Source organism: Oncorhynchus clarkii, chromosome 27 (genome assembly GCF_045791955.1).
Source record: "Oncorhynchus clarkii lewisi isolate Uvic-CL-2024 chromosome 27, UVic_Ocla_1.0, whole genome shotgun sequence".
NCBI lineage: Eukaryota > Metazoa > Chordata > Actinopteri > Salmoniformes > Salmonidae > Oncorhynchus > Oncorhynchus clarkii.
The window spans coordinates 42,121,744-42,148,385 of NC_092173.1; the positions used below are offsets into that span (position 1 = coordinate 42,121,744).

Sequence of the window (26,642 nt, forward strand, 5' to 3'; positions counted from 1 at the left end):
CTGTCTATGGGGGGGCTGGTGAACTGTCTATGGGGGGGGGGGGGGCTGGTGAACTGTCTGAAACTAGAGCATGTCTATGGGGGGGGCTGGTGAACTGTCTGAAACTAGAGCATGTCTATGGGGGGGGGGCTGGTGAACTGTCTAAAACTAGAGCATGTCTATGGGGGGGGGGCTGGTGAACTGTCTATGGGGGGGCTGGTGAACTGTCTGTGGGGGGGGCTGGTGAACTGTTTATGGGGGGGGGGCTGGTGAACTGTCTAAAACTAGAGCATGTCTATGGGGGGGGGGGGGGCTGGTGAACTGTCTATGGGGGGGCTGGTGAACTGTCTATGGGGGGGGGGGGGGCTGGTGAACTGTCTGAAACTAGAGCATGTCTATGGGGGGGGCTGGTGAACTGTCTGAAACTAGAGCATGTCTATGGGGGGGGGGGGGGGGGGGGGGCTGGTGAACTGTCTAAAACTAGAGCATGTCTATGGGGGGGGGGCTGGTGAACTGTCTATGGGGGGGCTGGTGAACTGTCTGTGGGGGGGGCTGGTGAACTGTTTATGGGGGGGGGGGCTGGTGAACTGTCTAAAACTAGAGCATGTCTATGGGGGGGGGGGGCTGGTGAACTGTCTATGGGGGGGCTGGTGAACTGTCTATGGGGGGGGGGGGGGCTGGTGAACTGTCTGAAACTAGAGCATGTCTATGGGGGGGGCTGGTGAACTGTCTGTGGGGGGGGGGGGGGGCTGGTGAACTGTCTATGGGGGGGTGGTGAACTGTCTATGGGGGGGGGCTGGTGAACTGTCTGAAACTAGAGCATGTCTATGGGGGGGGGGGGGGGGGGCTGGTGAACTGTCTGAAACTAGAGCATGTCTATGGGGGGGGGGGGGGGGGGGACTGGTGAACTGTCTATGGGGGGGCTGGTGAACTGTCTGAAACTAGAGCATGTCTATGGGGGGGGGGGGGGGGCTGGTGAACTGTCTGAAACTAGAGCATGTCTATGGGGGGGGGGGGGGGGGGCTGGTGAACTGTCTAAAACTAGAGCATTTCTATGGGGGGGGGGGGGGGGGGGCTGGTGAACTGTCTGAAACTAGAGCATGTCTATGGGGGGGGGGGGGGGTGGGGCTGGTGAACTGTCTGAAACTAGAGCATGTCTATGGGGGAGGGGGGGCTGGTGAACTGTCTATGGGGGGGGCTGGTGAATTGTCTATGGGGGGGCTGGTGAACTGTCTATGGGGGGGGCTGGTGAACTGTCTATGGGGGGGCTGGTGAACTGTCTGTGGGGGGGGCTGGTGAACTGTTTATGGGGGGGACTGGTGAACTGTTTATGGGGGGGGTTGGTGAACTGTCTATGGGGGGGCTGATGAACTGTCTATGGGGGGGGGGGGGCTGGTGAACTGTCTATGGGGGGGGGCTGGTGAACTGTCTGAAACTAGAGCATGTCTATGGGGGGGGGGGGGCTGGTGAACTGTCTGTGGGGGGGGGGGGGGGCTGGTGAACTGTCTATGGGGGGGTGGTGAACTGTCTATGGGGGGGGGCTGGTGAACTGTCTGAAACTAGAGCATGTCTATGGGGGGGGGGGGGGGCTGGTGAACTGTCTGAAACTAGAGCATGTCTATGGGGGGGGGGGGGGGACTGGTGAACTGTCTATGGGGGGGCTGGTGAACTGTCTATGGGGGGGCTGGTGAACTGTCTGAAACTAGAGCATGTCTATGGGGGGGGGGGGGGGGGGGGCTGGTGAACTGTCTGAAACTAGAGCATGTCTATGGGGGGGGGTGGGGCTGGTGAACTGTCTGAAACTAGAGCATGTCTATGGGGGGGCGGGGGGGGGGGCTGGTGAACTGTCTATGGGGGGGGGCTGGTGAATTGTCTATGGGGGGGCTGGTGAACTGTCTATGGGGGGGGGTCTGGTGAATTGTCTATGGAGGGGCTGGTGAACTGTCTATGGGGGGGCTGGTGAACTGTCTGGGGGACTTTGTTGGGGAATGGGGCGTCAGGGGGGGTTCTATGTGTGGTGGATGGGGGGGGCTTGATTTTAACTTTCCAGTCTGTTAAAATGAAATAAAGTTTGTTTTAATGATGTAAGTATTTGGGCCAAATAAAGATTTTTTTCTCAATAAAATAAAAATCTTTCTCTTTTCTCTTCTCTCTCTCTCTGCTATCTCACACACTCTCACCTCTCTCATCTGTCTGTTCTTCTCACATTCTTATCTCTCTCCTCCTCTCCCTTTTTCTCTTTCTCTCGCCAGCGATGATGGTCACGGTACAATGATGATGTCGCCATGGCAACGGGAGTAACCGAGCAATGGAGTCCTGAGGATGGGTGAGGGGGAAGGAGAGCTGAGGGGGGATGAGAGGGGAAGATGGGGGAGGAGAAGTGGGGAAGGACAGGAGAGGATGGTGCAAGAGGAGTCACTACAGTCCCTGGTTCGAATCCAGATTGTATCACATCTGGCCGTGATTGGGAGTCCCATAGGGCGGCTAGGGTAGGCCGTCATTGTAAATAAGAATTTGTTCTTAACTGACTTGCCTAGTTAAATAAAGGTTAAATAATTTTTAATAAAGGGAAGGAGAGTGGAAGAGAAGTGTGGAGGGGAAGGAGAAAGGAAGGAGAGGGCGGGGAGGAAGGAGAGGTGAGGTGGGTGGAGGAGAGGTGCTGTGAGGGAGGAGAGGTGCTGTGGGGGAGGAGAGGTGCTGTGGGGGAGGAGAGCTGCTGTGGGGGAGGAGAGCTGCTGTGGGGGAGACGAGGTGAGGTGGGAAGGAGAGGTGGGGGAGAAGAGGTGCTGTGGGGGAGACGAGGTAAGGTGGGAAGGAGAGGTGCTGTGGGGGAGACGAGGTGAGGTGGGAAGGAGAGGTGGGGGATGAGAGGTGCTGTGGGGGAGACGAGGTGAGGTGGGAAGGAGAGGTGGGGGAGGAGAGGTGCTGTGGGGGAGACGAGGTGAGGTGGGAAGGAGAGGTGGGGGAGGAGAGGTGCTGTGGGGGAGACGAGGTGAGGTGGGAAGGACAGGTGCTGTGGGGGAGACGAGGTGAGGTGGGAAGGAGAGGTGGGGGAGGAGAGGTGCTGTGGGGGAGATGAGGTGAGGTGGGGAGGAGAGGTGGGGGAGGAGAGGTGAGGTGGAGAGGAGGGGTGCTGTGGGGGAGGAGAGCTGCTGTGAGGGCGGAGAGGTGCTGTGGGGGAGATGAGGTGAGGTGGGGAGGAGAGGTGGGGGATGAGAGATGCTATAGGGGAGGAGAGGTGCTGTAGGGGAGGAGAGGTGAGATGGGGGAGGAGAGGTGCTGTAAGGAAGGAGAGGTGAGGTGGGGAAGGTAGGAGAGATGCGGTTGGGGAGGGTAGGAGAGGTGCGGTGGGAGAGGTGAGGAGAGGAGAGGTTGGGGAGGTGAGGAGAGGAGAGGTGGGGGAGGTGAGGAGAGGTGGGGGAGGTGAGGAGGGATGCGGCGGGGGAGGTGGGGGAGGAGAGGTGCGGTGGGGGAGGTGAGGAGAGGTGCGGTTGGGGAGGGTGGGAGAGATGCGGTTGGGGAGGTGAGGAGAGGTGCGGTGGGGGAGGTGAGGAGAGGTGGGGGAGGTGAGGAGAGGTGCGGTGGGGGAGGTGAGGAGAGGAGAGGTGGGGAAGGTGAGGAGAGGAGAGGTGGGGGAGGTGAGGAGAGGTGCGGTGGGGGAGGTGGGGGAGGAGAGGTGCGGTGGGGGAGGTGAGGAGAGGTGCGGTGGGGGAGGTGAGGAGAGGTGGGGGAGGTGAGGAGAGGTGCGGTGGGGGAGGTGAGGAGAGGTGGTGGAGGTGAGGAGAGGAGAGGTGGGGGAGGTGAGGAGAGGTGCGGTGGGGGAGGTGAGGAGAGGAGAGGTGGGGGAGGTGAGGAGAGGAGTGGTGGGGGAGGTGAGGAGAGGAGAGGTGGTGGAGGTGAGGAGAGGTGGTGGAGGTGAGGAGAGGTGAGGAGAGGTGGTGGAGGTGAGGAGAGGTGAGGAGAGGTGAGGAGAGGTGGGGGAGGTGAGGTGAGGAGAGGTGGTGGAGGTGAGGAGAGGTGAAGAGAGGTGGTGGAGGTGAGGAGAGGTGAGGAGAGGTGGTGGAGGTGAGGTGAGGAGAGGTGGTGGAGGTGAGGAGAGGTGAAGAGAGGTGGTGGAGGTGAGGAGAGGTGAGGTGAGGAGAGGAGAGATGCGGTGGTGGAGGTGAGGAGAGGAGAGGGGGGGTGAGGAGAGGAGAGGTGGGGGAGGTGAGGAGAGATGCGATTGGGGAGGGTAGGAGAGGTGCGGTGGGGGAGGTGAGGAGAGGTGCGGAGAGGTGGGGGAGGTGAGGAGAGGTGAGGAGAGGTGGGGGAGGTGAGGAGAGGTGGGGGAGGTGAGGAGAGGAGAGGTGGGGGAGGTGAGGAGAGGTGTGGTGGGTGAGATGTGGGAGGAGAGGTGGGGGAGGTGAGGTGAGGTTCGGGGGGAGATTGAATGTGAGGTGTTATTGGAGGGGGTGCTCAGGGGGCGATACAGCTATATACCACTAAACAACATTTCATTTGGGACACAGCCCCTGTCACCACAGGCACACTAGTAGAACCACATCACTCTACAAAAATCTACAATATAATCTACATATTCTGTTTCTACATTCACAGCTGCATGACTGCGACAAGACAAGAGGAAGAGTGTGTGTGTGTGTGTGTGTTCTCTGCCCCAACCCCCTCCCCCCATCTCTTCCTCCATTAAGCCCAGCTTCCCTCTCAGTCCCAGAGTGCTCAGTGGCCATGTGTAGCAGCTTATCGAAGTGTGTGTGTGTGTACAACACAAATAGACGCTGGGCTTGGGTAAACACACACTTGGACAGGTGTAGGAAGAGACTCCCCAATACTGATTTAGTTAGTCTTCTTCGCTGTGTATAGGGCGTTCACTCACTGCTGTACAATGTAGAGAAAAACAGGGCAATTCAAGAGGGTGCAACGAAATGAATGTCAAAACATAGTTTTCTTTGCCCCATGTCATTATAAATGACCTAGAATGAATCATTAGATTATTCTCTATAATATTATAACGTTAATATACCTGTACTTGACAGTGTTGATGAAATAAAGAACGTTCATTTGCTGTGACCGTTGAGAGTTAAGACTGCACCACTCTCAGTTGTATCTTTTCCATATTTGGTGTTGGGAGGTGGTACCATTTGAAGTCATTTACAGCTGGTTGGACCAATCAAAATCAACTTGAAACTTTTGTCAATTCCACCTCCAGATCCTTGGCTTTCATTGTCTGTAACCGCAATCAATCTACATTGAGAGGGGCCGTTTCTATGGCGATTTAAAGGGAAAGACTCAGAAATACACAATGAAAACAGGAACAGGTTGTCTCCACAGAGGGTGGATATTGAAATTCAGTCTGTTATCTTTGTAAATAAATATATATTTAGTCCCCATTTAGTTTTGTATTCAGTGGATTTCATTTAGAAAAAGGCATGTTTTCACTCACGAAAACTGCAGCCACTAGTTAACTTGTCAGTTGACATTCGAAGTTAGCTCAGTTCTGCCTCGGAACAGCATCACAGGGTTCTATGGAGCAGTATCACAGGGTTCTATGGAGCAGTGTCACAGGGTTCTATGGAGCAGTGTCACAGGGTTCTATGGAGCAGTCACAGGGTTCTATGGAGCAGTGTCACAGGGTTCTATGGAGCAGTGTCACAGGGTTCTATGGAGCAGTGTCACAGGGTTCTATGGAGCAGTGTCACAGGGTTCTATGGAGCAGTGTCACAGGGTTCTATGGAGCAGTGTCACAGGGGTCTATGGAGCAGTCACAGGGTTCTATGGAGCAGTGTCACAGGGTTCTATGGAGCAGTGTCACAGGGTTCTATGGAGCAGTGTCACAGGGTTCTATGGAGCAGTCACTGGGTTCTATGGAGCAGTGTAACAGGGTTCTATGGAGCAGTGTCACAGGGTTCTATGGAGCAGTGTCACATGGTTCTATGGAGCAATGTCACAGGGTTCTATTGAGCAGTGTCACAGGGTTGTATGGAGCAGTCACAGGGTTCTATGGAGCAGTGTCACAGGGTTCTATGGAGCAGTGTCACAGGGTTCTATGGAGCAGTGTCACAGGGTTCTATGGAGCAGTCACTGGGTTCTATGGAGCAGTGTAACAGGGTTCTATGGAGCAGTGTCACAGGGTTCTATGGAGCAGTGTCACATGGTTCTATGGAGCAATGTCACAGGGTTCTATTGAGCAGTGTCACAGGGTTGTATGGAGCAGTCACAGGGGTCTATGGAGCAGTCACAGGGTTCTATGGAGCAGTCACCACATTTTGATCATGCTGTGATGTCATTCCATTCATTCTAAATCCTGCTAAATTCTCATTGAGTAAATCTTTAGTAACTTTTTAACCATATATGGTAGAGACAAGGGGTTTGGACATGTTTGTATAACTTTTGGATTAATTTAATAATTTTATGGGTGACCACCCTGTGTGGTTTTACCACGCTACACTGTGTGGTTTTACCATGCTACACTGTGTGGTTTTACCATGCTACACTGTCTCTTCACTGTGTGGTTTTACCACGCTACACTGTCTCTTCACTGTGTGGTTTTACCATGCTACACTGTCTCTTCACTGTGTGGTTTTACCATGCTACACTGTCTCTACACTGTGTGGTTTTACCATGCTACACTGTCTCTTCACTGTGTGGTTTTACCACGCTACACTGTCTCTTCACTGTGTGGTTTTACCATGCTACACTGTCTCTTCACTGTGTGGTTTTACCACGCTACACTGTCTCTTCACTGTGTGGTTTTACCACGCTACACTGTCTCTTCACTGTGTGGTTTTACCATGCTACACTGTCTCTTCACTGTGTGGTTTTACCACGCTACACTGTCTCTTCACTGTGTGGTTTTACCATGCTACACTGTGTGGTTTTACCATGCTACACTGTCTCTTCACTGTGTGGTTTTACCATGCTACACTGTCTCTTCACTGTGTGGTTTTACCATGCTACACTGTGTGGTTTTACCATGCTACACTGTCTCTTCACTGTGTGGTTTTACCATGCTACACTGTGTGGTTTTACCATGCTACACTGTGTGGTTTTACCACGCTACACTGTCTCTTCACTGTGTGGTTTTACCATGCTACACTGTCTCTTCACTGTGTGGTTTTACCACACTACACTGTCTCTTCACTGTGTGGTTTTACCATGCTACACTGTCTCTTCACTGTGTGGTTTTACCACGCTACACTGTCTCTTCACTGTGTGGTTTTACCATGCTACACTGTGTGGTTTTACCATGCTACACTGTCTCTTCACTGTGTGGTTTTACCATGCTACACTGTCTCTTCACTGTGTGGTTTTACCATGCTACACTGTCTCTTCACTGTGTGGTTTTACCATGCTACACTGTCTCTTCACTGTGTGGTTTTACCATGCTACACTGTCTCTACACTGTGTGGTTTTATCATGCTACACTGTCTCTTCACTGTGTGGTTTTACCATGCTACACTGTCTCTTCACTGTGTGGTTTTACCATGCTACACTGTCTCTTCACTGTGTGGTTTTACCATGCTACACGGTGTGGTTTTATCATGCTACACTGTCTCTACACTGTGTGGTTTTACCATGCTACACTGTGTGGTTTTACCATGCTACACTGTCTCTTCACTGTGTGGTTTTACCATGCTACACTGTCTCTTCACTGTGTGGTTTTACCATGCTACACTGTCTCTTCACTGTGTGGTTTTACCATGCTACACTGTGTGGTTTTACCATGCTACACTGTCTCTACACTGTGTGGTTTTACCATGCTACACTGTGTGGTTTTACCATGCTACACTGTCTCTTCACTGTGTGGTTTTACCATGCTACACTGTCTCTTCACTGTGTGGTTTTACCATGCTACACTGTGTGGTTTTACCATGCTACACTGTCTCTACACTGTGTGGTTTTACCATGCTACACTGTGTGGTTTTACCATGCTACACTGTCTCTTCACTGTGTGGTTTTACCATGCTACACTGTCTCTACACTGTGTGGTTTTACCATGCTACACTGTGTGGTTTTACCATGCTACACTGTCTCTTCACTGTGTGGTTTTACCATGCTACACTGTGTGGTTTTACCGTGCTACACTGTCTCTTCACTGTGTGGTTTTACCATGCTACACTGTCTCTTCACTGTGTGGTTTTACCACGCTACACTGTGTGGTTTTACCACGCTACACTGTGTGGTTTTACCATGCTACACTGTCTCTTCACTGTGTGGTTTTACCATGCTACACTGTCTCTACACTGTGTGGTTTTACCATGCTACACTGTCTCTTCACTGTGTGGTTTTATCATGCTACACTGTCTCTTCACTGTGTGGTTTTACCATGCTACACTGTCTCTACACTGTGTGGTTTTACCATGCTACACTGTCTCTTCACTGTGTGGTTTTACCATGCTACACTGTGTGGTTTTACCATGCTACACTGTGTGGTTTTACCATGCTACACTGTCTCTTCACTGTGTGGTTTTACCATGCTACACTGTCTCTTCACTGTGTGGTTTTACCGTGCTACACTGTGTGATTTTACCATGCTACACTGTCAGTGAAGGTGTGTAAATAGGGAAGTAAAACATGAGACCATATATGTATAGCTACATAATACCGCATCACTGAATTCCCATATTTTTCCTGTATTTCTCCGGTTGTGGTTTTACAGGTAGTGCTATGGGGTCAGGTGTAAGGGGTAAAAGTTCAAAGGTCATAGAGTAGGTCAATCGGTACCTGGTGACCTCTGCCTGCTGTGTGAGCTGCTCCTGGACCTTCTGACACACCTCTCCCGCCGTGGCGTTGACCTTGCCGATCTTGGTGAAAAGGGCTGCGATCTTGTCGCTACGCAGGAAGCCCGCCGCTCGCCTCTTCAACAGGTGGCTCAGACACGCCTCGATGGTGCCTGGAGGAGAGAGGGAGAGGGAGAGAGGGAGAGAGGATAGAGAGAGAAAGAGAGAGAGGGGAGGGAAGATGACTTTATTGTCCATTTACTACAACAAGCAACAGAAATGTGTCTTTCGCATATCATCTTATTCTCCCCAGCAGAGGATGAGGTGACGGGGGAAAAGGAGAGAGAGGGGAGGGGAGAGGGGAGGGGAGAGCAGCAAAGAGGATGAGGGTGATAGAGGGAAAGAGAGAGGGGAGGAGAGAGCAGCAAAGAGGATGAGGGTGAGAGAGGGAAAGAGAGAGGGGAGGGGAGAACAGCAAAGAGGATGAGGGTGAGAGAGGGAAAGAGAGAGGGGAGGGGAGAGCAGCAAAGAGGATGAGGGTGAGAGAGGGAAAGAGAGAGGGGAGGGGAGAGCAGCAAAGAGGATGAGGGTGAGAGAGGGAAAGAGAGAGGGGAGAGCAGCAAAGAGGATGAGGGTGAGAGAGGAAAAGAGAGAGGGGAGAGCAGCAAAGAGGATGAGGGTGAGAGAGGGAAAGAGAGATGGGAGGGGAGAACAGCAAAGAGGATGAGGGTGAGAGAGGGAAAGAGAGAGGGGAGGGGAGAGCAGCAAAGAGGATGAGGGTGAGAGAGGGAAAGAGAGAGGGGAGGGGAGAGCAGCAAAGAGGATGAGGTGAGAGAGGGAAATAGAGAGATGGATGGAGAGCAGCAAATAGGATGAGTGTGAGAGAGGGAAGAGAGAGGGGAGGGGAGAGCAGCAAATAGGATGAGGTGAGAGAGGGAAAGAGAGAGATGGATGGAGAGCAGCAAATAGGATGAGGGTGAGAGAGGGAAAGAGAGAGGGGAGGGGAGAGCAGCAAAGAGGATGAGGGTGAGAGAGGGAAAGAGAGAGGGGAGAGCAGCAAAGAGGATGAGGGTGAGAGAGGGAAGAGAGAGGGGAGGGGAGAGCAGCAAAGAGGATGAGGTAAGAGAGGGAAAGAGAGAGATGGATGGAGAGCAGCAAATAGGATGAGGGTGAGAGAGGGAAAGAGAGAGGGGAGGGGAGAGCAGCAAATAGGATGAGGTGAGAGAGGGAAAGAGAGAGATGGATGGAGAGCAGCAAATAGGATGAGGGTGAGAGAGGGAAAGAGAGAGATGGATGGAGAGCAGCAAATAGGATGAGGGTGAAAGAGGAGAGATGGCAAAAGGGAGAAAGAGAAAGGGAAGAGGAAGAGGGAGAGAGGAACGAAAGAGGGAGAAAGATGAAACAGGAGAGAGTGAAGACAGAAAGGTGGAGGAAAGGTGGAGGAAGAGAGGTGGAGGGAGACAGAGGAAGTAGAACGGAAATCCCAGATAAAAACACTCTTCTTGAATGCACTGTTATTTAATATCCTGTTACTAAATATCCTGTTGTTAAAAACTTCTTATGGCTTGAATCCCGTTAACAGGATCGACATGACAACAGCCAGTGAAAGTGCAGGGCGCCAAATTCAAAACAACAGAAATCTCATAATTAAAATTCCTCAAAAATAGAAGTATTTGACACCATTTTAAAGATAAACTCGTTGTTAATCCCACCACAGTGTCCGATTTCAAAAAGGCTTTACGACGAAAGCACACCAAACATTGATCAAAGATACAACTATTATGCATGGAATTATAGATACACTTCTCCTTAATGCAACCGCTGTGTCAGATTTCAAAAAAGCGTTACCGACAACAAATCAAGCCATACACATATCCACCATGTTGTAGAGTCAACAGAAGTCAGAAATAACATTATAAATATTAATTAACTTACCTTTGATGATCTTCGTCAAAATGCACTCCCAGGAATCCCAGTAATAAATGTTTGATTTGTTCGATAAAGTCCATCATATATGTTCAAATACCTCGTTTTTGTACGCCCTTTTAGCCCAGTAAACCAAAAACTACAAACCTCAGATTTTCCACTTCCGGGTTGGATTTTTTTGTCAGGTTTTTGTCTGCCTATAAGTTCTGTTATACTCACAGACATCATTCAAACAGTTTTAGAAACTTTCTAAAGTGTTTTCTATCCAAATCTACTAATAATATGCATATATTAGCAACTGTGCCTGAGAAGCAGGCAGTTTACTCTGGACACCTTATTCATCCACGCTACTCAATACTGCCCCCAGCCATAAGAAGTTTTAACATCCTGTTATTTAATATCCTGCTCCTGAAAATCCAGTTCCTTAATATCCTGTTACTTAATATCCTGTTTCTTAACATCCTGTTCCTTAATATCCTGTTACTTAATATCATGTTCTTTAATATCCTGTTACTTAATATCCTGTTCTTTAATATCCTGTTCCTTAATATCCTGTTCGTTAATATCCTGTTCTTTAATACACTGTTCTTAAAAAACGGTTATTTAACATCCTGTTTCTTTATATCCTGCTTCTTAAAACATTGTCCTTTAATATCCTGTTCCTTAAAACATTGTCCTTTAATATCCTGTCCTTTAATATCCTGTTCTTTAATATCCTGTCCTTTAATATCCTGTTCTTTAATATCCTGTTCTTAAATATCCTGTCCTTTAATATCCTGTTCCTTAATATCCTGTTCTTTAATATCCTGTTCTTGGACCAAGATGCAGCGTGGTATGTTTCCATCCCTTTTATTAGGAAGAGAAAACTCAAAAAACAAAAACAATAAAGCGAACAAAGGAAACGTGAAGCTCAGAGTAGTGCTCGCGGGCAACTATACCTAGACAAGATCCCACCAAGCACAATGGGGATGTAACGCTTGTCTTCGTCCTCCTCAGACGAGGAGTAAGACATGGCAGGCCAATGCGCAGCATGGTAGGTGTCCATATTGTATTTAATATGAATACTGAACAAATGAACAAAAACAATAAAACGACAAAAACGAACAGTCCTGAACGGTGAAGCAAAACACAGAACAGAAAATAATCACCCACAACTCAAAGGTGAAACCAGGCTACCTAAGTATGGTTCTCAATCAGGGACAACGATTGACAGCTGCCTCTGATTGAGAACCATACCAGGCCAAACACAGAAATCCCAAATTATAGAAAAAAGAACATAGACTGCCCACCCCAACTAACGCCCTGACCATACTAAAAGAAAGACAAAACAAAGGAACTAAGGTCAGAACGTGACAGGGGAAAAGGCTACCTAAATATGATCCTCAATCAGAGACAACGATAAACAGCTGCCTCTGATTGGGAACCACACCAGGCCAACATAGACATACAATTCACCTAGATAATCCACCCATAATCACACCCCGACCTAACCAACATAGAGAATAAACAGCTCTTTGTGGTCAGGGCGTGACAAATATTCTGTTTTTTAATACACTGTTCTTTAATATCCTGCTCTTTAATATTGTCATGACATTGCCCTCTTTGGATACAGCAAGCCCCATCCCCCTCTCCCTGTCTCCTACACCCAGGCTGCTGTGGTCAGAGATAGGTCGTAAATTCCTGGAGGAGATTATCTCCTCATGGCCACAGTATAGAGAGAGAGAGTAGAGTTTTCATAGAAGAGAACAAAGGAATTTCTTCCACCTCACAGAACTAGAGGTCCGAACAACATTTATGTTCTGGAGACGGTATAAAAGATCGGTGAAGAATCCAGCTACGAACTGGTCCGTTTGGTACAATTTTGTGAAACTCATGGGAGGCAATATGGCCACATTACCATAACGCTGTTTATATAATAGCCTCAGATATGAGGTTTACATCTAATTGTTGTATAAGTTGAATGAGTGAGGATGATACTGTTTGTAAAATTGTGTAATGTGATTTTGGACTGTTTAATGAAGGAAACTCCAATTCCCTTTTGAGTTTAACTAAATCAGAGGACCGCCTATGAGCACAGTTAGCACAGTCATGAGACAGCTTTTTCTACAATTCCGAATAAAACCCCCACCTTGAGAATTTCTCAACAGACCATGTTTCCCTCAATTACGAGAGGACAAAGGTTGCAGACCAGCTTACTTCGATAACGAGAGGGCCAAGGTTTGAGACCAGACTGCTGAATCTTTTAACCATCCCACGTGGTTAAACTCTTAGACTATCGCTACCGACAGAATAAGAACAAGTCTTTGATATGAATTACTAGTCTGCAGCTAGGAATTCGGTATCATTGAATGTGAAGACCGACAACCGCCGAAACATCTATTCTATAACGACATGAATGAATGTCACTCTGAACTATCCATTCTAAGAGAGAGAGCGAGGACGGACAGACTCTCCAACAGAAACAATCTTTTCAACAGAGACCCCGACGACACACTGAGCGTAAATATATATATTGATTGCAATTTTTTGTGAATGAGTGAGCGTTCATGTGTAAAGGATTAGCATTTCAATTGTTATAATTATCAACTATGTGTTGTCTTATCTCAGTCGACCCCCACTTCCCTTTTGTACACCAAGCCGCGATGCCGGTTTATCCCACTAGGGAAACTCCGCTATCTACTGTTTGTTTATGCATTTCTGTGAATTACTTAGTTAGTAAATAAATGATTTTACGACAATTGATGTATGGATGAGTCATAGTGAAGACTGGCTTCGTGCAGATAACCAACAATTTACGACGTTTGGAATGAGACTAACGTGAGGTAAAGTAAATAAATAATTAATTAAGAAGACTAATTGATCAGATATTAAAATTATAACTTTGTAATCTGATTTTTTTCCTTGGTGCCCCGACTTCCTAGTTAATTACATTTGCCTAGTTAATCCCCTTTTCTGTTTCAGTTAGTTTTGTCTGATTAGTTTCACCTGTTTGTTGTTTGGGTTTTGTTTTGGGCTATTTAAACCCGGTAAGCCCGTCTGCTTTTGTGCGGGCTTGTTTTTCTGTTCATGGTGTGTGGATTATTGTGGATACCGTTTTTCCGGACAGTTTCGACCTGTTTGTTGGACTGGGTATTTATACGCCCTTGTGCGAATAAAACCCCCACCTTGAGAATTTCTCAATAGACCATGTTTCCCTCAATTACGAGAGGGAATTCTTGGAATAAAGATCCACGTTTTGAACTACCCTGCTCTCTGCGCCTGACTCCTCCACCCACTACTCCTAGAAGCAGTGACAGTTATCTAATGTCCACTTCTTTAATAGACTGTTATGTAATATCTTTTTCTTTAATATCCTGTTCCTTAATACACTGTTCTTTAATATACTGTTCTTTAATGTCATGTTATTTAATACCCTGTTATTTAATAAACTGTTATTTAATACCCTGTTATTTAATACCCTGTTATTTAATAAACTGTTATTTAATACCCTGTTATTTAATATCCTGTTTTTATACCCTGTTATTTAATACCCTGTTATTTAATATCCTGTTTTAATAAACTGTTATTTAATACCCTGTTATTTAATACCCTGTTATTTAATACCCTGTTATTTAATACCCTGTTATTTAATATCCTGTTTTAATACCCTGTTATTTAATACCCTGTTATTTAATATCCTGTTTTAATACACTGCAGAACTCTGCATCTTATATCTTATTATATCTGCGTCCCAAATGGAACCCTATTCCCCGTATAGTGTGCGACTTTTGAAAATGGACCCTGGTCAAAAGTAGTGCACTAAATATGAAATAGAGTGCTATTTAGGTCTGAGCCTATATCGTATTATATCCACCGGTTGATGGGAGTTAATTAATTACTGAAAATCTATCCCCAATGCACCAATCTCTCCCTTCAAGATCAAGCACGCACACACCAATCCCTCTCCCTTCCACCCCCAGGGCCCGCCCAGGGGAATGTAGGGATGAACTTAAGTATGTGTGTGTATGTGTGCCTACCAGTGTGTGTGTGTGGGCGTGTGCATGCGTGTACCAATGTGTGTGTGGGCGTGTACCAGTGTGTGTGTGGGCGTGTACCAGTGTGTGTGTGGGCATGTACCAGTGTGTGTGTGGGCGTGTGCATGCATGTACCAAGTGTGTGTGTGTGGCCGTGTACCAGTGTGTGTGTGGGCGTGCACCAGTGTGTATGTGGGCGTGTACCAGTGTGTGTGTGGGCGTGTACCAGTGTGTGTGTGTGTGGGCGTGGACCAGTGTGTATGTGGGCGTGTACCACTGTGTATGTGGGCGTGTACCAGTGTGTGTGTGTGGGCGTGTACCAGTGTGTGTGTGGGCGTGTACCAGTGTGTGTGTGGGCGTGTACCAGTGTGTGTGGGCGTGTACCAGTGTGTGTGTGGGCGTGTACCCGTGTGTATGTGGGCGTGCACCAGTGTGTATGTGGGCGTGTACCAGTGTGTGTGTGTGTTTTGCGCCTTTAATACTTGTAAATATTGAAGAGGGGAAGTTGAAGAAGAGAACGTCGGAATTACATTTTACGGCCCCGATGGGCCCCTAAAGGTCTTCTAGACGCCATGTTGTCTGTTCATCTCTATAAAGGGAAACAACAGTCCCTTTACAGGGACTGTCATAACCCATCCATTAGCAGCAGCTTACCACTTGCCTTTCAGCCTCGCTAACATAACAAAATCAAAATAAAAGTGGAAAACATGTCCCTCCAAAAGCTGGCTGAAACACATGCCTCTACCTAGCTGGCTGAAACACATGTCTCTACCTAGCCCGGCTGAAATACATGTCTCTCCCTAGCTGGCTGAAACACACATCCCTCCCTAGCTGGCTGAAACACACATCCCTCCCTAGCTGGCTGAAACACACATCCCTCCCTAGCTGGCTGAAACACATGTCTCTCCCTAGCTGGCTGAAACACATGTCCCTCCCTAGCTGGCTGAAACACATGTCCCTCCTTAGCTGGCTGAAACACACATCCCTCCCTAGCTGGCTGAAACACATGTCCCTCCCTAGCCGGCTGAAACACATGTCTCTCCCTAGCTGGCTGAAACACACGTCTCTCCCTAGCCGGCTGAAACACATGTCTCTCCCTAGCTGGCTGAAACACACGCCCCTCCCTAGCCCGGCTGAAACACATGTCCCTCCCTAGCTGGCTGAAACACATGTCTCTCCCTAGCTGGCTGAAACACATGTCTCTCCCTAGCTGGCTGAAACACATGTCTCTCCCTAGCTGGCTGAAACACATGTCTCTCCCTAGCTGGCTGAAACACATGTCTCTCCCTAGCTGGCTGAAACACATGTCTCTCCCTAGCTGGCTGAAACACATGTCCCTCCCTACTACCACAGTAGACAGAGAGGGCATTTACACTACAGACCAGCCCTACCACAGTAGACAGAGAGGGTATTTACACTACAGACCAGCACTACCACAGTAGACAGAGAGGGTATTTACACTACAGACCAGCCCTACCACAGTAAACAGAGGGTATTTACACTACAGACCAGCCCTACTACCACAGTAAACAGAGAGGGTATTTACACTACAGACCAGCCCTACTACCACAGTAAAACAGAGGGCATTTACACTACAGACCAGCCCTACCACAGGAAACAGAGGGCATTTACACAAGAGAAGGAAAAGAGAAATGGTAATCTTTGTGATTCATGCCCTTGCTGCTGTTTGACAGATGTGTTGAAGACTTGGACTGTTCCCCAAATGTCACCCCTTTCCATATATAGTGATTATATTGTGATAACCAGTGGTGGAAAAAGTACCCAATTGTCATATTTTAATAAGTCATGATACCTTTAATAGAAAATGACTCAAATAGAAGTGAGTCACCGAGTAAAATATTACTTGAGTAAAAGTCTAAAAGTATTTGGTTTTAAATATACTTAAGTATCAAAAGTAAAAGTTAAAGTATAAATAATTTCATATTCCTTACATAAAGCAAACAAGACCAGGGATACACGCCAACACAAATAATTCACAAACGAAGCATGTGTGTTTAGTGAGTCTGCCAGATCAGAGGCAGTACGGATGACCAGGGATGTTCTCTGTTTAGTGAGTCCTCCAGATCAGAGGCAGTAGGGATGACCAGGGATGTTCTCTGTTTAGTGAGTCCTCCAGATCAGAGGCAGTAAGTATGACCAGGGATGTTCTCTGTTTAGTGAGCCTGCCAGACCAGAGGCAGTAAGTATAACCAGGGATGTTCTCTGTTTAGTGTGTGAATTGAACTCATTTCCTGCTCTTCTAAGCAATCGGAATGTTAGAAGTTCTTTTGTATGCCAGGGAAAATGTACAGAGCAAAAAGTACATTATTTTCTTTAGGAATGCAGTGAAGTAAATAAAGGTTCAATTTAAAATTTTAAAAGTTAAAGTAGAAAAATATAAATAGTAAATTAAAGTACAGATACCCCAAAAAACTACTTAAGTAGTACTTTAAAGTATTTTTACTTAAATTCTTTACACCAATGGTGATAACTACACCCTATGCTCGCTTCGAGGCAAGTTACACTGAAACACGCATGAGAGCACCAGCTGTTCCGGACGACTGTGTAATCACGCTCTCCACAGCTGATGTGAGTAAGACCTTTAAAATAGGTCAAAATTCTCAAGGCCGTGGGGCCAAACGGATTACCAGGAAGCGTAATTCGAGCATGCGCTGACCAACTGTCAAGTGTCTTCACTGACATTTTCAAACTCTCCCTGTCTGAGTCTGTAATACCAACATGTTTCAAGCAGACCACCATAGTCCCTGTGCCCAAGAACACTAACATAACCTGCCTAAATGAATACCAACCTGTAGCACTCACGTCTGTATCCATGAAGTAAGTTGAAAGGCTGGTCATGACTCACATCAACACTATTATCCCAGAAACCCTAGAACCACTCCAATTTGCATACCGCCCCAACAGATCCACAGATGACGCAACCTAAATCGCACTCCACACTGCCCTTTCCCACCTGGACAAAAGGAACACCTATGTGAAAATGCTGTTCATTGACAACAGCTCAGCGTTCAGCACCATAGTGCCCTCAAAGCTCATCAATAAGTTAAAGACTCTGGGATTAAACACCTCCCTCTGCAACTGGATCCTGGACTTCCTGACAGGCCGCCCCCAGGTGGTAAGGGTAGGTAACAACACGCTGATCCTCAACACGGAGCCCCTCAGGGGTGCGTGCTCAGTCCCCTCCTGTACTCCCTGTTCACTCATGACTGCACGGCCAGGCACGACTCCAACACTATAATTAAGTTTGCCGATGACACAACAGTAGTAGGCCTGATCACCGACAATGACGAGACAGCCTATAGGGAGGAGGTCAGAGACCTGACCGTGTGGTGCAGGGACAACAACCTCTCCCTCAATGTGATCAAGACAAATTAGATGATTGTGGAATACAGGAAAAGGAGGACCAAGCACACCCCCATTCTCATCGACGGGGCTGTAGTGGAGCAGGTTGATAGCTTCAAGTTCCTTGGCGTCCACATCGCCAAAAAACTAACATGGTCCAAGCACACAAAGACAGTCGTGAAGAGGGCACGACAAAATATATTTCCCTTCAGGAAACTGAAAAGATTTGGCATGGGTCCTCAGATCCTGAAAAGAATCAGCTGCACCATCGAGAGCATCCTGATAGGGTGCATCACTGCCTGGTATGGCAACTGCTCGGCCTCCGACCGCAAGGCACTACAGAGGGTAATGCGTACGGCCCAGTACATCACTGGGGCTAAGCTTCCTGCCATCCAGGACCTCTATACTAGGCGGTATCAGAGGAAGGCCCTAAACATGGCCAAAAACTCCAGCCACCCTAGTCATAGATTGTTCTCTCTCTACCACATGGCAAGCGGTACCGGAGCGCCAAGTCTAGGTCCAAGAGGCTTCTAAACAGCTTCTACCCCCAAGCCATAAGACTCCAGAACATCTAATCAAATGGCTACCCAGACTATTTGCATTGCCCTCTTTTACACGACTGCTACTCTCTGTTATTATCTATGCATAGTCACTTTAATAACTCAAGGGTTGACACAGATACCTCTGGCTCTGAGCGAGACAGTGAGCCAGAGCTGCCAAGTGATGTCATCGAGCCCCTCCCCACTGTATCAAGGGATGACACAGAGACCTCTGGCTCTGAGCAGGACAGTGAGCCAGAGCTGCCAGGTGATGTCATCAGGCCCCTCCCAACTCCATCAAGCACCAGATATGCAGTTCCAGAAGGACCCAATGGTAGGCCAGGACTATACTTTACACCACACCCAATGGTAGGCCAGGACTATACTTTACACTACACCCAATGGTAGGCCAGGACTATACTTTAAACTACACATTTCAGTTAACAGCTGTTAGTATCTAATCTTGTGGATCCCTTAACATTTCCATAGAGATATGACCCATTATGTAACATGTATTTTCAGACATTACAAGATCCAGATCCCGTACAGCCCTGTTTGAAAACGTTTCCCATAACTCAGCATGGTACTAGGAAAAAAGGCTTTCAACAGCTCCTTGTATAAGGTCAATTCATGGCTTGAATATTCTGTAAGTCAAGATTCGACTTATTGTTTCGCCTGTAGGTATTTTTCTCTGCCCAATAAACCTGAATCTGCCTTCACATCACAGTCAGGTTTTTGTAACTAGAAAAGCAGAGAGGTCATCGAGAGTCTGATGAGCAGAGAGGTCATCGAGAGTCTGATGAGCAGAGAGGTCATCGAGAGTCTGATGAGCAGAGAGGTCATGAGAGTCTGATGAGCAGAGAGGTCATCGAGAGTCTGGTGACTGTCACAACAAGGGTCATTTTTTTGACAATCTTAGAAGAAATAGCAAAGCATGACCTTCTCATAATGAAAAGGATGAATGCATGTGGCAATGCTAAGTACACAAGCCACCAAATCCAGAACGGAGTTGTTGAGGGCTGAGCTGAGATGTTACAACGTCAAATAATAAGGGAAGTAAAAGAAAGTGATGTTTTTTAGTGTTATTGCAGATGAAAACCAAATATTTAAAGAAAGAATAACAACTGTCTTTAGTTGTACCGTACTGAGTACTAAGGTACTGTTACAACCTGGGACATCCACAAAAAGCTTTTTACACTTTCAGACAGCTGAAAGCTTAGATGCAGCAGGTCTCACACAAATGATCATTGAAATTCCTTGAAAAACATGATCTGGACTACAGGAATATTCTTGGTTGGGCAAGGCTATGACGGTGTATTTTATGTGCACTATAATGCACAGGGTTTGAATTTGGTTCTTGCCGATGCTGTAAAATCAGTGCCGGAGGCAGTTCACTTTTTCTGCTCTCCTGCAGAAGCTTTCTAACTTTGTATCTGGCTCGTACGTTCGTCTCAAGTGGCTTGCGGTTCAGAAAGAGCTGAATCCGCAGCAGCAGCCCGGGGAACTACGGAGACTTACGGATGGAAGGCTGGCATGCAGATACATGACATGCCGTAATCTGAGGGACAGGCTTCCAGCAGTTCTGAGAGTGCTACAGGACATCACACTTAGTGAATATTGGTGATAGATCAGTGGAGGCAAGCGGCCTTCTTTCTCAGATAGATTTACATTTCATAGGGCTTTTAGGGTTACCTTTTGTAAAGTACTTGGTGATGCCAAATGTCTTTCTGACATGCTCCAATCAAGCTCTCTTGACCCAGCAATGGCTGTGGATCTAGTAGATGCCCTTACAGACACATTACAGGACTACAGAAGTGAGGGTTACTATGGAGAACTGTGGAAAGGAGGTTGAAGAGATTGCAGAGCTCTGTGAAATAAGTGTACAAACAGTGTGTAAACGACACAAGCTTAAGATTTCCCAACTCATTGATGATGAGCACTGTAGGGACAGAGAAATAGTGACCAAAGTGATGGTGAGAGTTTCCAAAGAGCTGTCTTTTAGCAGGTGCTCGACAGTCTCACCGCTGAGCCGCGGAGGCGTTTTTCAAAGAAGAATTGCGAGATAATGCAAGGGGTCCAGTCTCTCAACCCAAAGAGGACAACATTCTTGAATGAGGGGCCTCTTGTTTGCCTTCGCTCAGACCTTTGAGTCAGATTTAGAGGACCTCAAACACGAGGTTCATCAAACAGACAGACCGTCGTCTACTCTCCTTGACTTTGTTGTGTTTCTAGAACCTCATAGAGAGATCTTCCATGAGCTATTTCGACTCTGTAAGGTTTCTGTTACATCAGTCAGCAGTGCTTCTTGCGAGAGAAGCTTCTCAGCTCTAAAAACGGATTAAAACTCACCTTAGGACAACAATGGTTGAAGACAGGTTAAGTCACCTCGGGAACCCTTCTCAGTGTTGAGTCAAGGACGGCACGCTCCCCTCAACATGAACGAGTCTGTGAAACATTTAGCCAGTTCTCACCAGAACCGCAGAATAATGCTGTTTTTAAATCTACCAGGGATAATTTGGCACTTAGGCAGTCCCTCTGCTCATGATTAAAACCTGCACTGTGTACTAGCTACTAGCTAGCTACACTGACATTCTATAATGATAAATCCAAAGGGTATCATGTCACACAGACTTAATTGGGTCTTGATTAGGCCAATTACAAAACTTTTCTTTGCTATTAGTTAACATAATATATATGAGCATAAATATGATTCTGTAAGTTTGTAATATTGATGGGCACCAAAATGATTTTTAAAGTCCATTTCTGGTTGATACCTGGTATGTCAAATTGCAGTGTGTTTTTTTGTAAATTACTTTTTTTTGTTGTAAATAAACTATGCAATTTATGTAACACACAAATGCTATTTTTTAACACTTATAGACCCAGATTATATATTAAGTCTCTCCAGTATGTGAGTACAGTACAGTGTGAGTGAGTGAGTGAGTGAGTGAGAGAGAGAGAGAGAGGTAGACAGAGAGAGAGAGGTAGAAAGAAAGAGAGAGAGTGAGAGAGAGAGAGAGAGAGAGAGAGAGAGAAAGAGAGAGAGAGAGAAAGAGAGAGAGAGAGAAAGAGAGAGAGAGAGAGAAAGAGTGAGGTAGGAAGAGATAGAGAGAGAGAAAGAGAGAGGTAGAAAGAGAGAGAGAGAGAGAGAGAGGGGGGGGGGGGAGAGGAAGAGAAATTGAGCTGCAGTTCCAAGGTAGAGACTATTCATAGTATGTTAAAGAACTGTAGTGTAGTAACCCTTATGGACCTCACTATCTGGCACATTGAGTTCTAGTGTAGTAACCCTTATGGACCTCACTATCTGGCACATTGAGTTCTAGTGTAGTAACCCTTATGGACCTCACTATCTGGCACATTGAGTTCTAGTGTAGTAACCCTTATGGACCTCACTATCTGGCACATTGAGTTCTAGTGTAGTAACCCTTATGGACCTCACTATCTGGCACATTGAGTTCTAGTGTAGTAACCCTTATGGACCTCACTATCTGGCACATTGAATTTTAGTGTAGTAACCCTTATGGACCTCACTATCTGGCACATTGAATTTTAGTGTAGTAACCCTTATGTACCTCACTATCTGGCACATTGAGTTCTAGTGTAGTAACCCTTATGGACCTCACTATCTGGCACATTGAATTGTAGTGAAGTAACCCTTATGGACCTCACTATCTGGCACATTGAATTCTAGTGTAGTAACCCTTATGGACCTCACTATCTGGCACATTGAATTCTAGTGTAGTAACCCTTATGGACCTCACTATCTGGCACATTGAATTCTAGTGAAGTAACCCTTATGGACCTCACTATCTGGCACATTGAATTCTAGTGTAGTAACCCTTATGGACCTCACTATCTGGCACATTGAATTCTAGTGAAGTAACCCTTATGGACCTCACTATCTGGCACATTGAATTCTAGTGTAGTAACCCTTATGGACCTCACTATCTGGCACATTGAATTATAGTGTAGTAACCCTTATGGACCTCACTATCTGCCACATTGAGTGAATGATCACTTCTACCTCTAATCAGCAATCATAGGATTCATTCATGCTCCTTAGATTCCAGGTTAGGGTTACACACACATTTTCTCTCCCCCTGGTCCCCCCCTGGTCACCCCCTGGCCTCCCCCTGGCCTCCCCCTGGCCCCCCCCTGGTCACCCCCTGGCCTCCCCCTGGTCACCACCTGCCCCCCATCCCTGGTCACCCCCTGGTCACCCCCTGGCCCCCCTCTGGTCACCCCCTGGCCTCCCTCTGGTCTCCCTCTGGTCACCCCCTGGCCTCCCTCTGGTCTCCCCCTGCCCCCCCCCTGGTCACCCCCTGGCCTCCCTCTGGTCTCCCCCTGGTCACCCCCTGGCCCCCCCCCGGTCACCCCCTGGCCTCCCTCTGGTCTCCCCCTGGTCACCCCCTGGCCCCCCCCTGGTCTCCCCCTGCCCCCCCCCCTGGTCACCCCCTGGCCTCCCTCTGGTCACCCCCTGGCCTCCCCCTGGTCACCCCCTGGCCTCCCCCTGGGCTCCCCCTGCCCCCCCCCTGGTCACCCCCTGGCCTCCCCCTGGTCACCACCTGCCCCCCATCCCTGGTCACCCCCTGGTCACCCCCTGGCCCCCCTCTGGTCACCCCCTGGCCTCCCTCTGGTCTCCCTCTGGTCACCCCCTGGCCTCCCTCTGGTCTCCCCCTGCCCCCCCCCTGGTCACCCCCTGGCCTCCCTCTGGTCTCCCCCTGGTCACCCCCTGGCCCCCCCCCGGTCACCCCCTGGCCTCCCTCTGGTCTCCCCCTGCCCCCCCCCTGGTCACCCCCTGGCCTCCCTCTGGTCTCCCCCTGGTCACCCCCTGGCCCCCCCCTGGTCTCCCCCTGGTCACCCCCTGGCCCCCCCCTGGTCACCCCCTGGCCTCCCTCTGGTCTCCCTCTGGTCACCCCCTGGCCTCCCCCTGGTCTCCCCCTGGTCTCCCCATGGTCACCCCCTGGTCACCCCCTGGCCTCCCTCTGGTCTCCCCATGGTCACCCCTGGTCACCCCCTGGTCTCCCCCTGGTCTCCCCATGGTCACCCCCTGGCCTCCCCCTGGTCTCCCTCTGGTCACCCCCTGGCCTCCCCCTGGTCTCCCCCTGGTCTCCCCATGGTCACCCCCTGGTCACCCCCTGGCCTCCCTCTGGTCTCCCCATGGTCACCCCTGGTCACCCCCTGGTCACCCCCTGGTCTCCCCCTGGTCTCCCCATGGTCACCCCCTGGCCTCCCCCTGGTCTCCCTCTGGTCACCCCCTGGCCTCCCCCTGGTCTCCCCCTGGTCTCCCCATGGTCACCCCTGGTCACCCCCTGGTCTCCCCCTGGTCACCCCCTGGTCTCCCCATGGTCACCCCCTGGCCTCCCCCTGGTCTCCCTCTGGTCACCCCCTGGCCTCCCCCTGGTCTCCCCCTGGTCTCCCCATGGTCACCCCCTGGTCACCCCCTGGCCTCCCTCTGGTCTCCCCATGTCACCCCCTGGTCTCCCCCTGGTCACCCCCTGGCCTCCCTCTGGTCTCCCCATGGTCACCCCCTGGCCTCCCCCTGGTCTCCCTCTGGTCTCCCCATGGTCACCCCCTGGTCACCCCCTGGCCTCCCTCTGGTCTCCCCATGGTCACCCCTGGTCACCCCCTGGTCTCCCCCTGGTCACCCCCTGGTCTCCCCCTGGTCTCCCCATGGTCACCCCCTGGCCTCCCCCTGGTCTCCCTCTGGTCACCCCCTGGCCTCCCCCTGGTCTCCCCCTGGTCTCCCCATGGTCACCCCCTGGTCACCCCCGGGCCTCCCTCTGGTCTCCCCATGGTCACCCCTGGTCACCCCCTGGTCTCCCCCTGGTCACCCCCTGGCCTCCCTCTGGTCTCCCCATGGTCACCCCTGGTCACCCCCTGGTCTCCCCCTGGTCACCCCCTGGTCTCCCCATGGTCACCCCCTGGCCTCCCCCTGGTCTCCCTCTGGTCACCCCCTGGCCTCCCCCTGGTCTCCCCCTGGTCTCCCCATGGTCACCCCCTGGTCACCCCCTGGCCTCCCGCTGGTCTCCCCATGTCACCCCCTGGTCTCCCCCTGGTCACCCCCTGGCCTCCCTCTGGTCTCCCCATGGTCACCCCTGGTCACCCCCTGGCCTCCCCCTGGTCTCCCCCTGGTCTCCCCATGGTCACCCCCTGGCCTCCCTCTGGTCTCCCCCTGGTCACCCCCTGGCCCCCCCCTGGTCACCCCCTGGCCTCCCTCTGGTCTCCCTCTGGTCACCCCCTGGCCTCCCCCTGGTCTCCCCCTGGTCTCCCCATGGTCACCCCCTGGTCACCCCCTGGCCTCCCTCTGGTCTCCCCATGGTCACCCCTGGTCACCCCCTGGCCTCCCCCTGGTCACCCCATGTAGACAACTCTAGTTCCTCCACTGCATGCAAGGGTTGTTTGTTAAGACAACATCAACAAACAAAACAACTAAAAGATGAAGATTGACTTCAAACTATTTTGTTATGGCAAATTCCAAAACACACAAAATGTATCTATTCCTCCTTATATTTTCTAGGAAAATAGCACCGTGTGTGTGTGTGTGTGTGTGTTCGTCTACCAGTGTGTGTGTGTGTGTGTGTGTGTGTGTGTTCGTCTGCCCGTGGCGTGTGCGTGTGTGTGTGTGTGTGTGTGTGTGTGTGTGTGGAGCAGATGAATCATCTAAGTGGTTTCCATTGAGAGCTCAGCGTGTCGTGTGCCAGGCCTGATAACGTTCCCCAAGACAGTTCCCTGAACAAGACTTATACACCGGGCTGCTGTTCACACATATTATAGGACCAGGATTTATGACTGACACACAATAAACAGGGTGTCCTTAAAAATTCTTAAATTCATTATCTAAATGATAGACCCCCCCCAAAAAAATAATCTTAAAATTCAGTTTTCGACCGGTGATGATTACAATATTTCTGCTATGTTGTGCAGCTGATAATTATTGCTTCCCCGACAAAATCAGAATAAAAATCATTATAGACTACTCCTACCAGGCGCATTTTCAAGATGCTCAGCCTATGATACTGTGTGTGCGCGTGATGTGCGTGTGCCACTGCAGGTCGTCGGTGGCCAGATGAGAGAGCACAGCGAGTGAGGTACAGTAGGCTGCAAACTAGATAGCCAATTCGAAACATTGCTTGTAGATTGGCTAGTTAGCGCACTCGTTAGATAGCTAGTTAACTATTTAGACATTTAATGATTTGGTCAAACAGTAATGTGCATCATTCAACTTGTAATTAAAAAAGTGTCTGCCCTGCCCATGTGCCTGTTTCCCTTGTTGCCCTGCTGCAGTGATAATGAGCCCACTGTGCTCCGGTAGAAACTAAATGTGATCTGATTCTAGCGTTAAGAACACAGAAAAAAACAGCTATCCTGTATAAAAGTTGTTGTCACGGTTGAACAGTTGAAGAAGGGGATGTTCTCAGCTTTCTACAGGAGGATTTTCTCAGCTGTGTATTTTACAACCGAGATATTGATATGGATTTGAGATACGGAGAGCTTTGCCCTCTGCGAGCGCATCGGTCTAATTGGGTATGACGTTATGACAGCAACGGGTTTCATTTACTGTTTGCGTTAGACTAGTGACCGGAAGGTTGCAAGTTCAAACCCCCGAGCTGACAAGGTACAAATCTGTCGTTCTGCCCCTGAACAGGCAGTTAACCCACTGTTCCTAGGCCGTCATTGAAATAAGAATTTGTTCTTAACTGACTTGCCTAGTTAAATAAAGGTAAATAAAATAACGAAGTCGCTAAATGAATCTCTATTGAACTAAACGTATTGAGTCATATTTTAACACTACAATATAACAAGCCATTTCGCCGTAATTGTCAAATTCATGACATCGCTGGATTAGGTTGCAGCGCACATAAACACATCTTCAATCACGCTTCCTGCTTAGTTTCTCAACACGTTGTTTGAATAACACCTCAGTAGTCTATTGCACTTCTTTAGTAAAGCACGGTGAACGGCATCACAAGCCTACTCATTTATTTTATATTTTGGTGACACGTGAAGAAAAAAAATACGTGAAGATTAGTAGGTTTAATACCAAAAAAATGTTGTATTCAATTGCATTTCAAGTGGCATTTAATTAAAAAAAAGGTCTTAAA

General features: G+C 48.9%; 1 protein-coding gene across 1 annotated transcript in view; it reads right to left on the minus strand.

Annotated features, from left to right (window-relative positions):
• The window catches only part of LOC139386206 (small G protein signaling modulator 2), a 225,032-nt gene that overhangs the window by 113,231 nt on the left and 85,159 nt on the right, over positions 1-26,642 (minus strand). The window contains exon 3 of the mRNA XM_071131685.1: positions 8,701-8,869. Within this exon, the coding sequence (XP_070987786.1) occupies positions 8,701-8,869 (169 nt within the window). The remainder of the gene's footprint in view (positions 1-8,700; positions 8,870-26,642) is intronic.